This window comes from Oncorhynchus keta, chromosome 8, assembly GCF_023373465.1.
Source record: "Oncorhynchus keta strain PuntledgeMale-10-30-2019 chromosome 8, Oket_V2, whole genome shotgun sequence".
Taxonomy (NCBI): domain Eukaryota; kingdom Metazoa; phylum Chordata; class Actinopteri; order Salmoniformes; family Salmonidae; genus Oncorhynchus; species Oncorhynchus keta.
The window spans coordinates 43,662,964-43,687,433 of record NC_068428.1 but is presented as its reverse complement, the minus strand read 5'-3'; the positions used below and the strand labels follow the sequence as shown (position 1 = coordinate 43,687,433).

Sequence of the window (24,470 nt, the reverse complement as noted above, 5' to 3'; positions counted from 1 at the left end):
GCATGGCTATGTGCTTGATTTTTTTTTACACTTGTCAGCAACAGGTGTGACAAATAGCTGAATCCACAGTTATGAAGAGGTGTCTACATACACTATGAAAGTATTCAGACCCCTTCACCACATCCACATTGTTAAAATTCTAACTTATTCTAAAATGTATTCATGTATTTATTTTCCTCATCAATCTACACACAATACCCCCCAATGACAAAGTGAAAACAGGTTTAGACATTTTTAGAAAATGTATTACAAATGTAAAAAAAAAAACATGAATACCTTATTTACGTAATTATTCTGACCCCTTTGCTATGAGACTCGAAATTGAGCTCTGGTTCATCCTGTTTCCTTTGATCATCTTTGGGATGTTTCTACAACTTGGAGTCCAACTGTGGTAAATTCAATTGATTGGACATTATTTGAAAAGGCACACACCTGTCTATATAAAAGGTCCCACAGTTGACAGTGTATGTCAGAGCAAAAACCAAGCCAGGAGGTCGAAGGAATTGTCCGTAGAGCTCCGAGACAATATTGTGTTGATGCACAGATCTGGGGAAGGGTACCAAAACATTTCTGCGGCACTGAAGGTCCCCAAGAACACAGTGGCCTCCATCATTCTTAAATGGAAGAAGTTTGGAACCACCAAGACTCTTCCTCATGCTGGCCGCCCAGCCAAACTGAGCAATCGGGGAGGTTCTTGGTAAGGGAGGTGACCAAGAACCCGATGGTCACACTGACAGAGCTTCAGAGTTCCTCTGTGGAGATGGAAGAACCTTCCAGAAGGACAACCATCTCTGCAGCACACCCCCAATCAGGCCTTTATGGTAGTGGCCAGATGGGCCTTTTACTGAGGAGTGGCTTCCATAACAGCCCGCTTGGAGTTTGCCAAAAGGCACCTAAAGGACTCTCCGACCATGAGAAACAAGAATCTCTGGTCTGATGAAACCAAGATTGAACTCTTTGGCCGGAATACCAAGTCTGGAGGAAACCTGGCACCATCCCTACGGTGAAGCATGGTGGTGGCAGTATTATGCTGTGGGATGTTTCTCTGCAGCAGAGACTGTGAGACTAGTCAGGATCAATGGAAAGATGAACAGATCAAAGAGAGATTCTTGATGAAAACCTGCTCCAGAGCACTCAGGACCTCAGACTGGGGTGAAGGTTCACCTTCCAGCAGGACAACGATCCTAAACACACAGCCAAGACAAAGCAGGAGTGGCTTCAGGACAAGTCTCAATGTCCTTGAGTGCCCCAGCAAGAGCCCAGACTACCCGAGCTAACATCTCTGGAGAAACCTGAAAATAGCTGTGCAGAGACGCTTCCCATCCAACCTGACAGAGATTGAAAGGATCTGCAGAGAAGAATGAGAAACTCCCCAAATCAAATCAATCTGAGCATCATATTGATTAAAGACACCACTGACCGACTCAAACTCCATAAATGTATTTATTAAATCACATTCCCTTAAAATAAAATGTTACAGTTTAATACATGTATATATATATATATATATGTCAAGTGGTATCTTCAAGCAGTGCTACAATCATTCAAGTACATTCCATGATTAATGAAATAATAAATATTAGGTGCAAACCATTTCTGACCACAACGTAGGCCTATAGGCTAGCGAACCAAACTGTTTGTAGCATCGAAGACAAAAACACCACTCACCTACCTACCTAACCTCACTCACCTCACAAGGTATATTGATGTGCCTAAAGAACAGTAAGCTTCCCTCAGAGTCAGAAGACTAGGGCCCGGTTTCCCAAAAGCATCTTTAAGAATAGGTACAGAACCCCAGGTTCCTATGTAGCAGTAGTTGTTCCTGGTGACTTGGTGCGTGCATGGTGCTGGCAAGTCAGCATACATTTCTTTTGACCATTAGATGGCTAGAGCATTGGGTCACCAAGGTTGTGGGTTATATTTTTGTAGGGACCACATACAACTGAATATATTGATGAGAAGAAGAGAAGCATCAGTGGTTAGCATGGTACGGACAGGTGGCAACATCAACCCAACGTTGTGGGTTTAACGCCAACATGGTCCCTCACACTAGTAGATAAGACTGAATATGAGTGTTCAGCACATTGGATATAGAAGCTCTGTCACCAGCTCTGCATCCCAATATGCACCCCATTCCCCATCTAGGGCACTTACTTTGACCAGGGTCCAATATCCCTGTAACAATACACTACTTTTAACTAAAACCCTAAAGGGCCCTGGTCTAAAGTAGTGCACTATATAGGGAATCCTTTGGGACGCAGACCCGTCACTGTGCGTCCTCCTCCATGGCAGAGCGGACCCTGTCTTCCAGCTGGGAGGCGGTGGGCCGGGCGTCAGGGTCTGAGGCCAGCATGTCCAGTAGCAGGGTGCAGACAGCCTGGCCAGGAGGGGGCGGTAGAGGGGGGGCGCGCCGGGACTTCATGGGGATGCACAACTGGAGGTCTGGGTTCTCACACAACGCCTCGCCCAGTGGCATCAGCCAGCGAGCCTTACACACATACGCACCTGTAGGGAAACATTCGGTATATCAGTACTAACACCTTTGAGGTATCTGCATGTTTCCCAGTCAAAACAGTTGGCTAGAGTTTGTGCATATACTTTGAGATGTTTTTTTTTTTTTTTTTTTTGCGTTCATTTTAGACTTCGGTGAGGGGATTTTTCCCCGGGATGTTCAGGCACACCATTTCCTTTTCTTTTCTGGGAGGCAAGTTCGGAGCCGAAGTCTACGCCCCAAACATCGGAGTTAGATGTAAAACGCGTGTTTAATGCGCAACTAAGATAAAAAAATAACTAAAGAAATCTGTCATTACTTTTGACATCTTAGATTAATTCGTACAATTTTGAGATAGTGTATTCGGGCCAAACAGTACTATTGCTGTATTCTTCTCATTTTTCAAGAAAAGGTCTTGAGAGTATGAAGGTACAGTCGTTCGGTTCGCCGAGTTCTGCTAGGCGCCAGCTGAACTGAAACAAGCTGACACCTTAAAAACACATACACACCTGTGGGACTACACTGGTACAGGACATATCAGTATTTCATTTTTTTTCCAGAAAAAATATCATGTTTATATGTAGAAAAAACAACAACAAGCCATTATCTTGATCCTAGTAGAAATGTCATCCATTCATGGGCTCTTGGAAGACAACAAAAGGAGGCAGAGGAGTAATGAGCCACTACTTTACTGGCCCATCCAGAGCACTTTACTGGCCCATCCAGAGCACTTTACTGGCCCATCCAGAGCACTTTACTGGCCCATCCAGAGCACTTTACTGGCCCATCCAGAGCACTTTACTGGCCCATCCAGAGCACTTTACTGGCCCATCCAGAGCACTTTACTGGCCCATCCAGAGCACTTTACTGGCCCATCCAGAGCACTTTACTGGCCCATCCAGAGCACTTTACTGGCCCATCCAGAGCACTTTACTGGCCCATCCAGAGCACTTTACTGGCCCATCCAGAGCACTTTACTGGCCCATCCAGAGCACTTTACTGGCCCATCCAGAGCACTTTACTGGCCCATCCAGAGCACTTTACTGGCCCATCCAGAGCACTTTACTGGCCCATCCAGAGCACTTTACTGGCCCATCCAGAGCACTTTACTGGCCCATCCAGAGCACTTTACTGGCCCATCCAGAGCACTTTACTGGCCCATCCAGAGCACTTTACTGGCCCATCCAGAGCACTTTACTGGCCCATCCAGAGCACTTTACTGGCCCATCCAGAGCACTTTACTGGCCCATCCAGAGCACTTTACTGGCCCATCCAGAGCACTTTACTGGCCCATCCAGAGCACTTTACTGGCCCATCCAGAGCACTTTACTGGCCCATCCAGAGCACTTTACTGGCCCATCCAGAGCACTTTACTGGCCCATCCAGAGCACTTTACTGGCCCATCCAGAGCACTTTACTGGCCCATCCAGAGCACTTTACTGGCCCATCCAGAGCACTTTACTGGCCCATCCAGAGCACTTTACTGGCCCATCCAGAGCACTTTACTGGCCCATCCAGAGCACTTTACTGGCCCATCCAGAGCACTTTACTGGCCCATCCAGAGCACTTTACTGGCCCATCCAGAGCACTTTACTGGCCCATCCAGAGCACTTTACTGGCCCATCCAGAGCACTTTACTGGCCCATCCAGAGCACTTTACTGGCCCAGGAAGTTTCCCTCCCTCCCCAACTCACCCCATCCATTCACCCACCAGATCATGGGCAACATAATGACGCCTTAGTTCCCCGGTTTATATTCAAATCCAGGATTGTCTTCGGTAACAGAGACATTTTCATTCAGGTTGATAACCCACTTGAAACAGAGGTGGGGAAGGAAGGCATTATAAATGGAGGTGGGGAAGGAAGGCTTTATAAATGGAGGTGGGGAAGGAAGGTATTATACATGGAGGTGGAGAAGGAAGGCTTTATAAATGGAGGTGGGGAAGGAAGACATTATAATGGAGGTGGGGAAGGAAGGCTTTATAAATGGAGGTGGGGAAGGAAGACATTATAATGGAGGTGGGGAAGGAAGGCTTTATAAATGGAGGTGGAGAAGGAAGGCTTTATAAATGGAGGTGGAGAAGGTAGGCTTTATAAATGGAGGTGGGAAGGAAGGCTTTATAAATGGAGGTGGGGAAGGAAGACATTATAATGGATGGGGAAGGAAGACATTATAATGGAGGTGGAGAAGGAAGGCTTTATAAATGGAGGTGGGGAAGGAAGACATTATAATGGAGGTGGGGAAGGAAGACATTATAATGGAGGTGGGGAAGGAAGGTATTATAAATGGAGGTGGAGAAGGAAGGCTTTATAAATGGAGGTGGAGAAGGAAGGCTTTATAAATGGAGGTGGAGAAGGAAGGCTTTATAAATGGAGGTGGGGAAGGAAGACATTATAATGGAGGTGGGGAAGGAAGACATTATAATGGAGGTGGGGAAGGAAGGTATTATAAATGGAGGTGGAGAAGGAAGGCTTTATAAATGGAGGTGGGGAAGGAAGGCTTTATAAATGGAGGTGGGGAAGGAAGGCTTTATAAATGGAGGTGGGGAAGGAAGGCATTATAAATGGAGGTGGGGAAGGAAGACATTATAAATGGAGGTGGGGAAGGAAGGCATTATAAATGGAGGTGGGGAAGGAAGGCATTATAAATGGAGGTGGGGAAGGAAGGCATTATAAATGGAGGTGGGGAAGGAAGGTATTATAAATGGAGGTGGGGAAGGAAGGTATTATAAATGGAGGTGGGGAAGGAAGGTATTATAAATGGAGGTGGGGAAGGAAGGTATTATAAATGGAGGTGGGGAAGGAAGGTATTATAAATGGAGGTGGGGAAGGAAGGTATTATAAATGGAGGTGGAGAAGGAAGGCTTTATAAATGGAGGTGGAGAAGGAAGACATTATAAATGGAGGTGGGGAAGGAAGGTATTATAAATGGAGGTGGGGAAGGAAGGTATTATAAATGGAGGTGGGGAAGAAGGAAGGTATTATAAATGGAGGTGGGGAAGGAAGGTATTATAAATGGAGGTTGGGAAGGAAGGCTTTATAAATGGAGGTGGAGAAGGAAGACATTATAAATGGAGGTGGGGAAGGAAGGTATTATAAATGGAGGTGGGGAAGGAAGGCTTTATAAATGGAGGTGGAGAAGGAAGACATTATAAATGGAGGTGGGGAAGGAAGATATTATAAATGGAGGTGGAGAAGGAAGGTATTATAAATGGAGGTGGGGAAGGAAGGCATTATAAATGGAGGTGGAGAAGGAAGGCTTTATAAATGGAGGTGGGGAAGGACGACATTATAAATGGAGGTGGGAAGGAAGGTATTATAAATGGAGGTGGGGAAGGAAGGTATTATAAATGGAGGTGGGAAGGAAGGCTTTATAAATGGAGGTGGAGAAGGAAGACATTATAAATGGAGGTGGGGAAGGAAGGTATTATAAATGGAGGTGGGGAAGGAAGGTATTATAAATGGAGGTGGGGAAGGAAGGCATTATAAATGGAGGTGGGGAAGGACGACATTATAAATGGAGGTGGGGAAGGAAGGTATTATAAATGGAGGTGGGGAAGGAAGGTATTATAAATGGAGGTGGGGAAGGAAGCTATTATAAATGGAGGTGGAGAAGGAAGGCTTTATAAATGGAGGTGGGGGAAGGAAGACATTATAATGGAGGTGGGGAAGGAAGGCATTATAATGGAGGTGGGGAAGGAAGGCATTATAATGGAGGTGGGGAAGGAAGGCATTATAAATGGAGGTGGGGAAGGAAGGTATTATAAATGGAGGTGGGGAAGGAAGGCTTTATAAATGGAGGTGGGGAAGGAAGACATTATAATGGAGGTGGGGAAGGAAGGCATTATAATGGAGGTGGGGAAGGAAGGCATTATAATGGAGGTGGGAAGGAAGGCATTATAAATGGAGGTGGGGAAGGAAGGTATTATAAATGGAGGTGGGGAAGGAAGGCTTTATAAATGGAGGTGGAGAAAGGAAGACATTATAAATGGAGGTGGGGAAGGAAGGCATTATAAATGGAGGTGGGGAAGGAAGGCTTTATAAATGGAGGTGGAGAAGGAAGACATTATAAATGGAGGTGGGGAAGGAAGACATTATAAATGGAGGTGGGGAAGGAAGACATTATAAATGGAGGTGGGGAAGGAAGATATTATAAATGGAGGTGGAGAAGGAAGGTATTATAAATGGAGGTGGGGAAGGAATGTATTATAAATGGAGGTGGAGAAGGAAGACATTATAAATGGAGGTGGGGAAGGAAGGCTTTATAAATGGAGGTGGGGAAGGAAGACATTATAATGGAGGTGGGGAAGGAAGACATTATAATGGAGGTGGGGAAGGAAGGTATTATAAATGGAGGTGGAGAAGGAAGGCTTTATAAATGGAGGTGGGGAAGGAAGGCTTTATAAATGGAGGTGGGGAAGGAAGGCTTTATAAATGGAGGTGGGGAAGGAAGGCATTATAAATGGAGGTGGGGAAGGAAGACATTATAAATGGAGGTGGGGAAGGAAGGTATTATAAATGGAGGTGGGGAAGGAAGGTATTATAAATGGAGGTGGGGAAGGAAGGTATTATAAATGGAGGTGGGGAAGGAAGGTATTATAAATGGAGGTGGGGAAGGAAGGTATTATAAATGGAGGTGGGGAAGGAAGGTATTATAAATGGAGGTGGGGAAGGAAGGTATTATAAATGGAGGTGGGGAAGGAAGGTATTATAAATGGAGGTGGGGAAGGAAGGTATTATAAATGGAGGTGGAGAAGGAAGGCTTTATAAATGGAGGTGGAGAAGGAAGACATTATAAATGGAGGTGGGGAAGGAAGGTATTATAAATGGAGGTGGAGAAGGAAGGTATTATAAATGGAGGTGGGGAAGGAAGGTATTATAAATGGAGGTGGGGAAGGAAGGTATTATAAATGGAGGTGGGGAAGGAAGGTATTATAAATGGAGGTGGGGAAGGAAGGCTTTATAAATGGAGGTGGGGAAGGAAGGTATTATAAATGGAGGTGGGGAAGGAAGGCTTTATAAATGGAGGTGGAGAAGGAAGACATTATAAATGGAGGTGGGGAAGGAAGGTATTATAAATGGAGGTGGGGAAGGAAGGTATTATAAATGGAGGTGGGGAAGGAAGGTATTATAAATGGAGGTGGAGAAGGACGACATTATAAATGGAGGTGGGGAAGGACGACATTATAAATGGAGGTGGGGAAGGAAGGTATTATAAATGGAGGTGGGGAAGGAAGGTATTATAAATGGAGGTGGGGAAGGAAGGCTTTATAAATGGAGGTGGAGAAGGAAGACATTATAAATGGAGGTGGGGAAGGAAGGTATTATAAATGGAGGTGGGGAAGGAAGGTATTATAAATGGAGGTGGGGAAGGAAGGCTTTATAAATGGAGGTGGGGAAGGCGACATTATAAATGGAGGTGGGAAGGAAGGTATTATAAATGGAGGTGGGGAAGGAAGGTATTATAAATGGAGGTGGGGAAGGAAGCTATTATAAATGGAGGTGGAGAAGGAAGGCTTTATAAATGGAGGTGGGAAGGAAGACATTATAATGGAGGTGGGGAAGGAAGGCATTATAATGGAGGTGGGGAAGGAAGGCATTATAATGGAGGTGGGAAGGAAGGCATTATAAATGGAGGTGGGGAAGGAAGGCTTTATAAATGGAGGTGGGAAGGAAGGCATTATAATGGAGGTGGGGAAGGAAGATATTATAAATGGAGGTGAAGAAGGAAGGTATTATAAATGGAGGTGGGGAAGGAAGGTATTATAAATGGAGGTGGAGAAGGAAGACATTATAAATGGAGGTGAAGGAAGACATTATAAATGGAGGTGGAGAAGGAAGGTATTATAAATGGAGGTGGGGAAGGAAGGTATTATAAATGGAGGTGGGGAAGGAAGGTATTATAAATGGAGGTGGGGAAGGAAGGCTTTATAAATGGAGGTGGAGAAGGAAGACATTATAAATGGAGGTGGGGAAGGAAGGCATTATAAATGGAGGTGGGGAAGGAAGGCTTTATAAATGGAGGTGGAGAAGGAAGACATTATAAATGGAGGTGGGGAAGGAAGACATTATAAATGGAGGTGGGAAGGAAGACATTATAAATGGAGGTGGGGAAGGAAGATATTATAAATGGAGGTGGAGAAGGAAGGTATTATAAATGGAGGTGGGGAAGGAAGGTATTATAAATGGAGGTGGAGAAGGAAGACATTATAAATGGAGGTGGGGAAGGACGACATTATAAATGGAGGTGGGGAAGGAAGGTATTATAAATGGAGGTGGGGAAGGAAGCTATTATAAATGGAGGTGGGGAAGGACGACATTATAAATGGAGGTGGGGAAGGAAGGTATTATAAATGGAGGTGGGGAAGGAAGGTATTATAAATGGAGGTGGGGAAGGAAGACATTATAATGGAGGTGGGGAAGGAAGACATTATAATGGAGGTGGGGAAGGAAGGCATTATAAATGGAGGTGGGGAAGGAAGCTATTATAAATGGAGGTGGAGAAGGAAGGCTTTATAAATGGAGGTGGGGAAGGAAGGCATTATAATGGAGGTGGGGAAGGAAGACATAATGGAGGTGGGGAAGGAAGGCATTATAAATGGAGGTGGGGAAGGAAGCTATTATAAATGGAGGTGGAGAAGGAAGGCTTTATAAATGGAGGTGGGGAAGGAAGACATTATAATGGAGGTGGGGAAGGAAGGCATTATAATGGAGGTGGGGAAGGAAGGCATTATAATGGAGGTGGGGAAGGAAGGTATTATAATGGAGGTGGGGAAGGAAGGTATTATAATGGAGGTGGGGAACGAAGATATTATAAATGGAGGTGGGGAAGGAAGGCTTTATAAATGGAGGTGGGGAAGGAAGGTATTATAATGGAGGTGGGGAAGGAAGATATTATAAATGGAGGTGGAGAAGGAAGATATTTTATAGTAAACCTGTAGCAGTGTTTTCCTCCAACAGAGCTGCTCGTGGACACCAGACATTTTAGAGAATTAAATCTGACAGTCTGTATTCTACTGCTTCATCATCCTCCGACTCTGAAGAGCCAAAATGAAACCGCGAGCATTCATATTCAAGGGTTAGCGTAACTAACCCCTCTGAATCTTTTCACAGATAGTCAACATAGATTTGTTTTCCATAGGCCGCCACAGGCCGAGACAACACAAACACACCCTCCCTCCCCCAGTTGTTCCTGTGTGGAGCCCTCCCTCCCTCCAACTCACCCAGTTGTTCCTGTGTGGAGCCCTCCCTCCCTCCAACTCACCCAGTTGTTCCTGTGTGGAGCCCTCCCTCCAACTCACCCAGTTGTTCCTGTGTGGAGTCCTCCCTCCCTCCCTCCAACTCACCCAGTTGCTCCTGTGTGGAGCCCTCCCTCCCTCCAACTCACCCAGTTGTTCCTGTGTGGAGCCCTCCCTCCCTCCCTCCAACTCACCCAGTTGTTCCTGTGTGGAGCCCTCCCTCCCTCCCTCCAACTCACCCAGTTGTTCCTGTGTGGAGCCCTCCCTCCCTCCCTCCAACTCACCCAGTTGTTCCTGTGTGGAGCCCTCCCTCCCTCCAACTCACCCAGTTGCTCCTGTGTGGAGCCCTCCCTCCCTCCCTCCAACTCACCCAGTTGCTCCTGTGTGGAGCCCTCCCTCCCTCCAACTCACCCAGTTGTTCCTGTGTGGAGCCCTCCCTCCCTCCCTCCCTCCAACTCACCCAGTTGTTCCTGTGTGGAGCCCTCCCTCCCTCCAACTCACCCAGTTGTTCCTGTGTGGAGCCCTCCCTCCCTCCAACTCACCCAGTTGTTCCTGTGTGGAGCCCTCCCTCCCTCCCTCCCTCCAACTCACCCAGTTGCTCCTGTGTGGAGCCCTCCCTCCCCTCCCTCCAACTCACCCAGTTGTTCCTGTGTGGAGCCCTCCCTCCCTCCAACTCACCCAGTTGCTCCTGTGTGGAGCCCTCCCTCCCTCCAACTCACCCAGTTGTTCCTGTGTGGAGCCCTCCCTCCCTCCAACTCACCCAGTTGTTCCTGTGTGGAGCCCTCCCTCCCTCCCTCCAACTCACCCAGTTGCTCCTGTGTGGAGCCCTCCCTCCCTCCCTCCAACTCACCCAGTTGCTCCTGTGTGGAGCCCTCCCTCCCTCCAACTCACCCAGTTGTTCCTGTGTGGAGCCCTCCCTCCCTCCAACTCACCCAGTTGTTCCTGTGTGGAGCCCTCCCTCCCTCCAACTCACCCAGTTGTTCCTGTGTGGAGCCCCTCCCTCCCTCCCTCCAACTCACCCAGTTGTTCCTGTGTGGAGCCCTCCCTCCCTCCAACTCACACAGTTGTTCCTGTGTGGAGCCCTCCCTCCCTCCCTCCAACTCACCCAGTTGTTCCTGTGTGGAGTCCTCCCTCCCTCCAACTCACCCAGTTGCTCCTGTGTGGAGCCCTCCCTCCCTCCCCCTCCAACTCACCCAGTTGTTCCTGTGTGGAGTCCTCCCTCCCTCCAACTCACCCAGTTGCTCCTGTGTGGAGCCCTCCCTCCCTCCAACTCACCCAGTTGTTCCTGTGTGGAGCCCTCCCTCCCTCCAACTCACCCAGTTGTTCCTGTGTGGAGCCCTCCCTCCCTCCAACTCACCCAGTTGTTCCTGTGTGGAGCCCTCCCTCCCTCCAACTCACCCAGTTGTTCCTGTGTGGAGCCCTCCCTCCCTCCAACTCACCCAGTTGTTCCTGTGTGGAGTCCTCCCTCCCTCCCTCCCTCCAACTCACCCAGTTGTTCCTGTGTGGAGCCCTCCCTCCCTCCAACTCACCCAGTTGTTCCTGTGTGGAGCCCTCCCTCCCTCCAACTCACCCAATTGTTCCTGTGTGGAGCCCTCCCTCCCTCCAACTCACCCAGTTGCTCCTGTGTGGAGTCCTCCCTCCCCTCCCTCCAACTCACCCAGTTGCTCCTGTGTGGAGCCCTCCCTCCCTCCAACTCACCCAGTTGTTCCTGTGTGGAGTCCTCCCTCCCTCCCTCCAACTCACCCAGTTTTTCCTGTGTGGAGCTCTCCCTCCCTCCAACTCACCCATTTGTTCCTGTGTGGAGCCCTCCCTCCCTCCAACTCACCCAGTTGCTCCTGTGTGGAGCACTCCCTCCCTCCAACTCACCCAGTTGTTCCTGTGTGGAGCCCTCCCTCCCTCCAACTCACCCAGTTGCTCCTGTGTGGAGCCCGCCCTCCCTCCCTCCCTCCCTCCAACTCACCCAGTTGCTCCTGTGTGGAGCCCTCCCTCCCTCCAACTCACCCAGTTGTTCCTGTGTGGAGCCCTCCCTCCCTCCCTCCCTCCCTCCAACTCACCCAGTTGTTCCTGTGTGGAGCCCTCCCTCCCTCCAACTCACCCAGTTGTTCCTGTGTGGAGCCCTCCCTCCCTCCCTCCAACTCACCCAGTTGTTCCTGTGTGGAGTCCTCCCTCCCTCCAACTCACCCAGTTGCTCCTGTGTGGAGCCCTCCCTCCCCTCCCTCCAACTCACCCAGTTGCTTTCCTGTTGCTCCAACTCACCCAGTTGTTCCTGTGTGTCCCTCCTGGAGCCCAGTTGTTCCCTCCCTCCCCTCCCCCTCCAACTCACCCAGTTGTTCCTGTGTGGAGTCCTCCCTCCCTCCAACTCACCCAGTTGCTCCTGTGTGGAGCCCTCCCTCCCTCCAACTCACCCAGTTGTTCCTGTGTGGAGCCCTCCCTCCCTCCAACTCACCCAGTTGCTCCTGTGTGGAGCCCTCCCTCCCTCCAACTCACCCAGTTGTTCCTGTGTGGAGCCCTCCCTCCCTCCAACTCACCCAGTTGTTCCTGTGTGGAGCCCTCCCTCCCTCCAACTCACCCAGTTGTTCCTGTGTGGAGCCCTCCCCTCCCTCCAACTCACCCAGTGGCTCCTGTGTGGAGCCCTCTCCCCTCCCTCCAACTCACCCAGTTGTTCCTGTGTGGAGCCCTCCCTCCCTCCCTCCAACTCACCCAGTTGCTCCTGTGTGGAGCCCTCCCTCCCTCCCTCCAACTCACCCAGTTGTTCCTGTGTGGAGCCCTCCCTCCCTCCAACTCACCCAGTTGTTCCTGTGTGGAGCCCTCCCTCCCTCCAACTCACCCAGTTGTTCCTGTGTGGAGTCCTCCCTCCCTCCCTCCAACTCACCCAGTTGCTCCTGTGTGGAGCCCTCCCTCCCTCCCTCCAACTCACCCAGTTGCTCCTGTGTGGAGCCCTCCCTCCCTCCAACTCACCCAGTTGTTCCTGTGTGGAGCCCTCACTCCCTCCCTCCCTCCAACTCACCCAGTTGCTCCTGTGTGGAGCCCTCCCTCCAACTCACCCAGTTGTTCCTGTGTGGAGCCCTCCCTCCCTCCAACTCACCCAGTTGCTCCTGTGTGGAGCCCTCACTCCCTCCCTCCCTCCAACTCACCCAGTTGTTCCTGTGTGGAGCCCTCACTCCCTCCCTCCCTCCCTCCAACTCACCCAGTTGTTCCTGTGTGGAGCCCTCCCTCCCTCCCTCCAACTCACCCAGTTGCTCCTGTGTGGAGCCCTCCCTCCCTCCCTCCAACTCACCCAGTTGCTCCTGTGTGGAGCCCTCCCTCCCTCCCTCCAACTCACCCAGTTGTTCCTGTGTGGAGCCCTCCTCCAGGAAGGTGAGTCTCTCCAGGACGGCCCAGAACATCACCCCCAGGGAGAAGATGTCTGCCTGGGCTGTGTAGGTGAGGCCACCCCACACCTCTGGTGCCATGTAGAAGTCAGAGCCACACGTAGAGGAGAAGTGCTGTCTGGTCAGACTGGTGTCTCCTTCCACCCCATGGCCCTCCTCAACGCTCATCTTACTCAGGCCAAAGTCAGCCACCTAAAGGAAGATAGTGTGGAATGGAAGATTGAAGAAGGTGAATAATTGGTACAGTATCAAGCTGAGGATTTAAATTAACTGTCTGTGTTTGGCTGTTAAAACCCTTTCACCCTTTTAGTAGACAAACTGTAAGAAATGTTCTATGTACTTTTCAATTGGGACCGTGGCTACACTGGTGTTCAGTACAACGGTGTTATAATGGGGCCAGAGGGGATTGCGTCATCTGTGTCCCTATATGTAGGACCCTACATCTTATGGGGCCGGAGGGGATTGCGTCATCTGTGTCCCTATATGTAGGACCCTACATGTAATGGGGCCGGAGAGGATTGCATCATATCTGTCCCTATATGTAGGACCCTACATGTAATGGGGCCGGAGGGGATTGCATCATCTCTGTCCCTATATGTAGGACCCTACATGTAATGGGGCCGGAGGGGATTGCATCATATCTGTCCCTATATGTAGGACCCTACATGTAATGAGGGGATTGCATCATCTCTGTCCCTATATGTAGGACCCTACATGTAATGGGGCTGGAGGGGATTGCATCATCTCTGTCCCTATATGTAGGACCCTACATGTAATGAGGGGATTGCATCATCTCTGTCCCTATATGTAGGACCCTACATGTAATGGGGCCGGAGGGGATTGCATCATCTCTGTCCCTATATGTAGGACCCTACATGTAATGAGGGGATTGCATCATCTCTGTCCCTATATGTAGGACCCTACATGTAATGAGGGGATTGCATCATCTCTGTCCCTATATGTAGGACCCTACATGTAATGAGGGGATTGCATCATCTCTGTCCCTATATGTAGGACCCTACATGTAATGAGGGGATTGCATCATCTCTGTCCCTATATGTAGGACCCTACATGTAATGGGGCCGGAGGGGATTGCATCATCTCTGTCCCTATATGTAGGACCCTACATGTCATGGGGCCGGAGGGGATTGCATCATCTCTGTCCCTATATGTAGGACCCTACATGTCATGGGGCCGGAGGGGATGGCTGCCGTTTTACGGGCTCCTAACCAACCGTATTATTTAGTCGTTTTTTTTACTGCGTTGTTTCCAATTTATTTTGTACATAAATGTTGCTGCTAACATCTCTTATGACCAAAATAAGCTTCTGGATGTCAGAACAGCGATTACTCACTTCAAACTGGACAAAGATTTTTTCCTTTAATGAGTCCGACGCAAAGGATATACTGCTTTCCGGAGACTAGGCCCAAATACACAGTCATTCGCATGAAGAAAAGGCGGAGATACAGAGGGAGAATGTTTGGGGTGCCTTGTGAGGATTCGGAGGCGAATTAGTAAATCACCACTACCATCGGTTCTATTGGCCAACGTGCACTCACTGGAGAATAAACTGGATGATCTATGGTCGAGACTATCCTACCAATGGGACATTAAAAACTGTAATATCTTATGTTTCACCGGGTAGTAGCTGAATGAAGACACGGATAATATAGCGCTGGCTGGGTTTCCGTGCTGTCATGGCTGAATCAGAATTAGTTAGGTAACATTGATAAGTAAGACGTTTTATTTACTTTCATAATATGCTTATGTGGAAAAAGTCCCTTGGGGCCCTGAGAGGGGAGAGGTCAGGATTGTCTTCATATGTGAGTGTATATGTTAAACCATGTGAAGGGCTCCACAATGTCTGTACTCCAGTCACTCCCTCCTTTTCCCATTGGGGGGAGGAGTATGGCAGTTTCTGAAACCATTGTATGTCCCCTCTGATGTTGAAACTTATCTTGACCTAGTATATGACCTAGAGGCTCACTCCTCTCAGAGTTTGTCCAGGGGTGGGTTGTATTTGAGATGGGAATATCTGGAATTGACGATTGATATATGCCATTGGATGAGGTAATGTTTTGGTAATATGAAGTACCAAGAACGAGATTAGAACCTCATTTAAGGAGAGCAAACTGAACAATAATTTATAGCTAATGCTGTCTGGCTATGGGATACTCCTCTCTCAAGTAAAAGTCTTTCTTTGTGAACAGTTCCTATTATCTGTGGTTTGTCATGTCGACTAGGGGGTGGATCTTTGCGATAAAAGATCTCAGTTGCCATTATGTTGACTCTCTCAGAATTCATTTATAGACACTGAATTGATCTGAGAGTCACAGGGCTATGGTGAAGCTCATATTATTAAAAGATGAAGTTTAAAGTATAACTCTGACTTGTGTGTGGTTTGTAAACTCTCCTTTCACTTAGTAATACAGGAAATGACCATGACAGTGCATCAGCGGGACAAAGTGCGCAATGTCTAATATTTAAAAAGTATTGAGGTACTGCTCGCCTGAGGTAGTGTATCTACCAAGAGAGTTCTCATCTATATTATTCGGAGCAGTCTATTTACCACCACAAACCAATGTTGGCACTAAGACCACACTCAACCGGCTGTATAAGGCCATAAGCAAACAAGAAAATGCTCATCTAGAAGCGGTGCTCCTAGTGGCCGGGGACTTTAATGCAGGTAAACTGAAATCTGTTTTACCTCATTTCTACCAGCATGTCACATGTGCAACCAGAAAAAAAAAAAAAAAAAAAACTCTAGACCACCTTTACTCCACAGAGACACGGACAAAGCTCTCCCTCCATTTGGAAAATCTCACCATAATTCCATCCTCCCGATTCCTGCTTACAAGCAAAAACTACAGCATGAAGTACAAATGACTTTCTCAATACGGAAGTGGTCAGATGACACGGATGCTACGCTACTGGACTGTTTTGCTAGCACAGACTGGAATATGTTCCGGGATTCATCCCAACAGCATGGAGTATACCACCTCAGTCACCGTCTTCATCAATAAGTGCATCGACAGCCTCCGGGGTGGCGCAGTGGTTAAGGGCGCTGCAGTGCCAGCAGAGACTCTGGGTTCGCGCCCAGGCTCTGTCGTAACCGGCCGCGACCGGGAGGTCCGTGGGGCGACGCACAATTGGCCTAGCGTCGTCTGAGTTAGAGAGGGTTTGGCCGGTAGGGATACCCTTGTCTCATCGCTCACCAGCGACTCCTGTGGCGGGCCGGGCGCAATGCGCGCTAACCAAGGTTTCCAGGTGCACAGCGGGGTTCCTCCGACACATTGGTGTGGCTGGCTTCCGGGTTGGATGCGCGCTGTGTTAAGAAGCCGTGCAGCTTGGTTGGGTTGTGTATCGGAGGACGCATGACTTTCAACCTTCGTCTCTCCCGAGCCCATACGGGGGTTGTAGCGATGAGACAAGATAGTAGCTATCAAAACAATTGGATACCACGAAAAAGGGGTAAAAATTAAAAAATAAATAAATAAACATAGTTCAACACCATAGTGCCCACAAAGCTCATCACTAAGGACCGTGGGACTAAACACCTCCCTCTTCAACTAGATCCTGGACTTTCTGACGGGCCGCCCTCAGGTGGTAAGAGTAGGAAAGAACACATCCGCAATGCTGATCCTCAACGCATCCTCAGGGATGCGTGCTTAGTCGTCTCCTGTATTCCCCGTTCACCCACGACTGCGTGGCCAGGCACAACTCCACCAACAACGATGAGACAGCCTATAGGGAGGTGGTCAGAGACCTGGCAGTGTGGTGCCAGGATAACAATCTCTCCCTCAATGTCATCGAGGCAAAAGGAGATGATCCTGAACTACAGGAAAAGGAGGGCCCAACAGGCCTCTGTTAACATCGACAGGGCTGAAGTGGAGCGGGTCGAGAGTTTCAAGTTCCTTGGTGTCCACATCACCAACAAACTATCATGGCCCAAACACACCAAGACAGTCGTGAAGAGCGCACAACAGTGTCAGAGGAAGGTCATAGACTGTGCTCTCTGCTACCGCATGGAAAGCAGTACCGGAGCACCAATTCTAGGTCTAAAAGGCTCCTTAACAGCTTCTTAACTGGTGAACAATTAATCAAATGGCCACAGGACTAATTACATTGACAACTCCCATCCTTTGTTTTTACACTGCTGCTACTCACTGTTTATTATCTATGCAGTCACTTTACCTCTACCTACATGTATATATTACCTCAACTAACCTGTACCCCTGCACATTGACTCAGTACCGGTACCCAAGGTTTATATCCTCATTGTTATGTAATTTTATTGTGTAACTTCATCTTGTATTTTACTTTCGTTAATTTAGTAAATATTTTCTTAAGTATATTTCTTTAACTGCATTGTTGTTGGTTAAGGCCTTGTGAGTAAGCACGGTAAGGTAGTATTCGGCAAATAAAATTTGATTTAGTTACACTGAAGTGTTCAGTTGGGACCGTGGTTACACTGAAGTGTTCATCTTCTTAGCACGCGCACACCCCTTTCCCTTCCCTTTGAATTTTGGTGCACCTACCTTGATGAGAGGCCCGTTAGGTGTGAGACAGACAAGCACGTTGTCTGGCTTAAGGTCTCTGTGTACGATACGGAGGCGGTGAAGGAAGGCCATGGCTGAGCTTAGCTGCTGGACCACACTGTGGTTCCTCTTGCTTCCTGGAGGTCTGGACAACAGGTAGTGGTTCAGGTCTCCCCCATCACAGTACTCCATCACCAGCCACAGGGCCAAGCAGCGCCTGGGACCATGGTTCTCCTTCTCTCCTGTGGGGGCTGGTCTCTTTCTGTGCCTGGAGTGGCCAGAAATTTTCCTCACAGGCGTTTTGGACATGGATAAGTCAGAGTTAGTTGATTCCTGGGATTTGGACATGAAGAAGTCTGACTCGGAGTTAGTTCTCAATCTGCTCTTGGTTCTGAAGAGACCACCTGAGTTAGTTCTGTTCTTAGTTTTAGACTGGGAGGAGTCTGACTTAGTCCTTTTCTCCTCCTGGCTCTGCTTTATCCCCACCATGCTCCCTTTTAGGGCGCTCTCCACCAGGTCCAGAGGCAGCCTGCCTGGCCTGAGGGGCTGCAGGGTCTTGGGTCCGGTCTGCAGCAGGCAGCCATGGAGGGCGATGACATTGGGGTGGTTCTTGGCCGTGGCTCTCATAGCCCACAGCTCCTGGAGGTAAAGCTCGATGTACTCTGGGCTACTGCAGGGCAGGCGTTTTATGGCAACCCGCTCGCCTGTTTTAGCCATGTGGCCCTCGAAGACCACCCCGTAACTGCCTCGTCCGACCTCCCTCTCAAGGGTGTACAACTCCTCCATCTTCTGACTCACTATATAAAACAGTAACTTGGTTTGTTCTTAGATTCTTGGTTTGAAGTCAGTGTTTGAGTTTACCATGTCTGCAAAATGACAAAAATATTGTTAGCTAGTTGTAGCTATCATGAAATTGATGAGACGTGATATGATCTCAGTCTTTCCTGTTAGAGCAAATAAGCTTAGCAACAAGTAGCTCTCAAAAACACAAAGGTGCTTCCAGCATACACCCTTTTGGGTTATCAGCTGATTGTATGGAGGGCAGCTGGGACCATGTGAACTACAATCCCACTACAATTAGAAACGTTAATAATCCTCACTTGCAATACGTTTTTAGAAACATCTGGAAGTTAACAGTGAAAATAATCTTTCAAATACAAAAGACAGCTAAATGTACATGGTTAAGCAAAGTTGCATCCTGGTTGCACCCGAAAGAAGTTGTCAAGGAAGTAAGTTTGTGTTTATACAGGACCTCCCACCTTCACCTACCGTCAACCAAGCATGTCAATGTGGAGCCCTCTGCGTTGTGCAACCAGAATACAACTTTACTAAACTGTGAACATTAACTGTATATTTTGAATTTGAAACATTATTTCTCGCGTATATGAATGTTAAAAAGTTATAAATGTTTCCAAAACTGTATCGAGTAAAAGGCGTATTTGCGTTTAGACAAGAGGATTTCGTGAATAGCCCAAAGGCCTGTAGATGGAGTTAGTCATGTCATCTTACAGTCCAAAGACATAGTATTCAACTGGTTATACAATCGGATCTCCCGTGGACCGTTCATAAATAAACCTTATATTCAGCTGCAAATGCGTCGATTTCTTCCTTAACTCGATTTAATGGTGAAAAACAACAGGGAAAGTATACGCATACTTTCTTTATGAAACAATGTTCCACCACCAATGCTAGTAGTGTCTGCACTACAATGCCTTTAGATGACAATATGAAAATATATGCACGAAAATGTAACGTTATGCACTCATATTGACTAACATCTACCATCCATTTGAATGGTCAAATGTTAGCTACCTAGAAGCCCGCGATAATTATCTAATGTATCTAACTTGTCAACATGTTGTTTGCTAACAGGCATTAACAGTAGCTAAAGAAGTTAGCTAACTAGATAACGTTAGCTGATATTTTGTCAATTTTACTGACTATAGTAAAATTGACAACAGTAATGTACTTCCAACTGACTTCCACTTTTCAAAAATAAATTTACCAGATTTGCATATTTAAATCGCTTGTCTTGGTAACCGTAACAACCGAGCGTCCTCGTTTGAGTTACGGTTGGCTAACTGGTTAGCTTGCTAAACGTATCGAGACATTTGAATTTAGTTACATTAAGTAAATTACACTTACCCCCATAGAGTTCATTTATATTTTTTCACTAAAAGTTCATTATAACTATGTGTATCTGTTAATTTGACTAAGAGGTGAATCTGAAAAGGACACCAACATCTTCGAGTCAAATGAAAACAAAGATGGATTTGCAGAACTTTCCTCTCCCCTTTGGAACGTCCCGCTCTTAGACAAACGTGCGCTGTGATAGGCTACAGAACCGTACGTAAAACGACAACGTTTACGTGTATCATTGGCCAATCAACGAAGATGCATGTTTGATATAATTCGAAATGTCCAATGACAGAACGTTTCATATAATTTAATCAAAATGGCGGATAAATGAAGATAGTTCACTCAGGCAGTGTTTGCTGTTGAAATAAAAGTGTCAATTGCGGTCTCGTTAACTGGGTGTCTCCCATAAACACCAATGCAATCAATAGCAGCTGGGTAGTCTACTTTGTTTATTGACTGTCAGTAGTCACGTTTCCATCCAGTTTTTATGCGAGTAAAGTCATACTGTATACAAAAAAATAATCACGATATCTGTGATGGAAACAGGTTGTTTCGGTACAATTTTATATATGCCGACATATAATTTATTCACTCTGCGTCAGTAAACATCGGCAAAAAAGCGCAATTAAATTGTTGCAAGCGTCACATTTAGCCATCAACGCTCTGGATAACATGAAAACAGCCTAACCGGTTCTGCTAGGGCGAGTAAAATGGGCTGAGTAATTTGTGTCTGTAAGTAGCTAGCAAGTTAGCCCGTCAGCCTGGGTGCTTGACCGCAGTTGTGAGGTCAGAATGCTCGGATCAAGCCTACTCTTCAGCCAGAGAATCCAGTGTGCCCTCTGAAGGGTCCAATGCTTTATGAATGGACAATCTGACCGTGCTGAATTTACAGCCAGATGGCACTCTGGCACTCCAGATTTAATTTAGGAACACACCCTACATGGTGGGATCTTTTTGCGCCAATAAAATTAATTATGCAATAAATGGTGGTGGCTTTTTTTGCCAAAGTTTACTGACACCGGCCATATTCAACAGGTGTTGAGCGTTTATAAATTCATCAGTTATTCTGCAGTCTGGCACACAGACGAGAGTGCTCTGAAATCGGAGTAGATGTTAGGCTAGAGATGAAATCAATTGTGAATTTCAGAGTGGTAAAGGTGCTAATAATATATACTTAATTCGATGTTGGACAGTAGTTAGGCTACACCTAATGGAAACAGATTATTTTTTACTTGAAGTGATTATTACATATTTACTTGTGTTACTCAAACACGATTGAATTAAGAAATAATAATTGGAAATCATGTAAGATTGATGAAATGTATTTAAGTATTCATGTTTCTAACAACTCAAATACCTCAAAAAATGAATCAATGACTCCTTTCCAAAATAAAAAATAAATCTTACTCATGATGACATGATGATCGATGCTTGGCTGCCGTTTGACTAATAAAAATAATCTGTCTCCTTTGTCCATAATCTCATGATGTAGTAGTAGTCTGCACCAGCACTGTATCTGCTATCTGTTAGCTGGAGCTCACTACATCATCACTCACATTACCTGACACCCTAGACCTACTTTAATTTGCATACCACCCCATCCATTGAAGATGCAATCGCCATCACACTGCACACTCCCCTATTCCATCTAGACAAGAAGAAATACCTATGTAAGAATGCTGTTCCTTTGACTATAGCTCAGCCTTCAACACCATAGTACCCTCCAAGCTCATCATTAAACTTGGGGCCCTGGGTCTGAACCCCACCCTGTGCAACTGGGTCCTGGACTTCCTGACGGGCCGCACCCAGGTGGTGAAGGTAGGACACGACACCATTACGTAGATGCGCAACACAGGGGCCCTACAAGGGTGCGTGCTCCGCCCCCTCCTGTACTCTGCGTTCACCCATGACTGCATGGCCACGCACACCTCCAACTCAATCATGAAGTTTGCAGACAATAGGAGTAGGCCTGATTACCAGTTTACAGGGAGGTGAGCTCCCTGGCGGACTGGTGCCAGGAAAATAACCTCTCCCTCAACAAAACAAAGAAGCCGATTGTGTACTTCAGACAGCAGAGGGAGCACATCCACATCCATGGGACCGCAGTGGAGAAGGTGAAAATGTTCCTCGGCGTACACATCACTGACATGGTCCACTGACATAGACAGTGTGGTGAAGGTGGCGCAACAGCACTTCTTCAACCTCAGGAGGCTGAAGAAATTTGTCTTGGCCCCTAAGACCCTCAAACTTTTACAGATGCACAATTGAGAACATCCTGTCGGGTTGTATCACCTCCTGGTATGGCAACTGCACCTCCAGCAACCGCAGGGCTCTCCAGAAGGTGGTGCGGTCTGCCCAACGCATCACCGGGTGCACACGACCTGTCCTCCAGGAAACATACAGCACCCGATGTCACAGGAAAGCCAAAAAGATCATCAAGGACATCAACCACCCGAGCCATGTTAACCCCGCTATCATCCAGGAAAAGTCAGTACAGGTGCATCAAAGCTGGGACGGAGAGACTGAAAAACAGCTTCAAGGCCATCAGGCTGTTAAATAGCCATAACTAGCCGGCTTCCACCCGGTTACTCAGCCCTGCACCTTGGAGGCTGCTGCCCTATGTACAGTTGATGTGGGAAGTTTACATCCACTTAGGTTGGAGTAATTAAAACTAGTTTTTCAACCACTCCACACATTTCTTGTTAACAAACTATAGTTTTGGCAAGTCGGCTAGGACATCTACTTTGTGCATGACACAAGTCATTTTTCCAACAATTGTTTACAGACATATTATTTCACTTATAATTCGCTGTATCACAATTCCAGTGGGTCAGAAGTTTACATACACTAAGTTGACTGCCTTTAAACAGCTTGTAAAATTCCAGAAAATGATGTCATGGCTTTTGAATCTTCTGATAAGCTAATTGACATAATTTGAGGTGTACCTGTGGATCTGTTTCAAGTCCTACCTTCAAACTCAGTGCCTCTTTGCTTGACATCATGGGAAAATCAAAAGAAATCAGCCAAGACCTCAGAAAAACAATTGTAGGCCTCCGCAAGTCTGGTTCATCCTTGGGAGCAATTTCCAAACGCCTGAAGGTACCACATTCATCAGTACAAACAATAGTACGCAAGTATAAACACCATGGGACCACGCAGCCGTCATACCGCTCAGGAAGGAGGTGCGTTCTGTGTCCTAGAGATGAACATACGTTGGTGCGAATAGTGCAAATCAATCCCAGAACAACAGCAAAGGACCTTGTGAAGATGCTGGAGGACACAGGTACAAAAGTGTCTATATCCACAGTAAAACGAGTTCTATATCGACATAACCTGAAAGGCTGCTCAGCAAGGAAGAAGCCACTGCTCCAAAACCGCCATAAAAAAGCCAGACTACGGTTTGCAACTGCACACGGGTACAAAGATTGTACTTTTTGGAGAAATGTCCTCTAGTCTGATCAAACAAAATTAGAACTGTTTGGCTATAATGGCCATCGTTATGTTTGGAGGAAAAAGGGGGAGGCTTGAAGCACGGGGGTGGCAGCATCATGTTATGGGGGTGCTTTGCAGCAGGAGGGACTGGTGCACTTTACAAAATAGATGGCATCACGAGGGAGGACAATTGTGTGGATATATTGAAGCAACACCTTAAGACATCAGTCAGGAAGTTAAAGCTTGGTCGCAAATGGGTCTTCCAAATGGACAATGACCCCAAACATACTTCCAAAGTTGTGGCAAAACAGCTTAAGGACAACAAAGTCAAGGTATTGGAATGGCCATCACAAAGCCTTGACCTCAATCCTACAGAAAATGTGAAAAAGTGTGTGCGAGCAAGGAGGCCTACAAACCTGACCTAATTACACCAGCTCTCTGGAGGAATGGGCCAAAATTCTCCCAACTTATTGTGGGAAGCTTGTGGAAGGCTACCTGAAACGTTTGACCCATGTTAAACCATTTAAAGGCAATGCTACCAAATACTAATTGCGTGTGTGTAAACTTCTGACCCACTGGGAATGTGATGAAAGAAATAAAAGCTGAAATAAATCATTCAACTATTATTCTGACATTTCACATTCTTAAAATAAAGTGGTGATCCTAACTGACCGAAAACTGGGGATTTTTACTTGGATTAAATGTCAGGAATTGTGAAAAACTGTGTTTAAATGTATTTGGCTAAGGTGTATGTAAACTTCCGACTTCAACTGTACACAGACATGGAATCACTGGGCACTTTAATGTTTACATACTGTTTTACTAATTTCATATGTATATACTATATTTAGTTAATGGCACTCCAACATTTCTCATCCCAATATTTATATATTTCTTAATTCCATTCTTTTACTTTTAGATGTGTGTATTGTTGTGAATTGTTAGATACTACTGCCCTGTTGGAGCTAGGAACACAAGCATTTAGTTAGATACTACTGCCCTGTTGGAGCTAGGAACACAAGCATTTCGCTACACCCGCAAAAACATCTGCTAATTGTGTGACCAATAAAATTATATTTGATTTAATATGGTGTCAAATCCGAAATCCGATTCAAAAGTCGAACGAGCACTAGATGGTGCGCATGAGCACGATGAAACATTGCATAACGTAACACAAAAAAAGTCAAAAGAGGGTTTGAATACTTTCTGAATGCACTGCATGTCTCAAGAGAAAAGAATTTGCCCTTATTAAACTTCCCAGA

The 24,470-nt window shown here is 46.8% G+C and overlaps 1 protein-coding gene and 2 long non-coding RNA genes across 5 annotated transcripts; 2 read left to right on the top strand and 1 right to left on the bottom strand.

The window, feature by feature from the left end:
* Positions 1–1,424: 1,424 nt before the first annotated feature.
* si:ch211-63o20.7 (Serine/threonine-protein kinase pdik1l-B-like) lies at positions 1,425–19,994 on the bottom strand. Of its 2 annotated transcripts, none has more exons than XM_052524336.1 (4): positions 19,783–19,994; positions 17,638–18,503; positions 13,051–13,291; positions 1,425–2,505 (listed from the first exon to the last, which is right to left on the bottom strand). In XM_052524336.1, exons 2-4 carry the CDS (start codon positions 18,421–18,423, stop codon positions 2,267–2,269), a joined length of 1,266 nt encoding a protein of 421 aa, XP_052380296.1. In that variant the 5' UTR covers positions 18,424–18,503; positions 19,783–19,994; the 3' UTR covers positions 1,425–2,266. The 2 variants fall into 2 exon arrangements, with proteins under 2 accessions (XP_052380296.1, XP_052380297.1); XM_052524337.1 differs by lacking the exon at positions 19,783–19,994 and adding an exon at positions 18,738–18,860.
* On the top strand, positions 5,491–6,716 carry LOC127931476 (uncharacterized). The gene is made up of 3 exons (XR_008141355.1): positions 5,491–5,791; positions 6,014–6,069; positions 6,513–6,716. It is a non-coding gene; the product is annotated as an uncharacterized LOC127931476 (long non-coding RNA).
* On the top strand, positions 6,763–9,668 carry LOC127931475 (uncharacterized). Of its 2 annotated transcripts, none has more exons than XR_008141354.1 (3): positions 6,763–6,902; positions 7,211–7,266; positions 9,314–9,668. It is a non-coding gene; the product is annotated as an uncharacterized LOC127931475 (long non-coding RNA). The 2 variants fall into 2 exon arrangements; XR_008141353.1 differs by lacking the exon at positions 9,314–9,668 and adding an exon at positions 7,435–7,481.
* Positions 19,995–24,470: the final 4,476 nt, after the last annotated feature.

Coding starts and splice junctions, on each gene's coding strand:
- si:ch211-63o20.7 (XM_052524336.1), bottom strand. CDS start 18,423: ATGGAGGAGTTGTACACCCTTGAGAGGGAGGTCGGACGAGGCAGTTAC. Junction 13,292..17,637: donor CTAACGGGCCTCTCATCAAG/GTAGGTGCACCA, acceptor ATCTTCCTTTAG/GTGGCTGACTTTGGCCTGAG. Junction 2,506..13,050: donor CTCCACACAGGAACAACTGG/GTGAGTTGGAGG, acceptor GTTTCCCTACAG/GTGCGTATGTGTGTAAGGCT.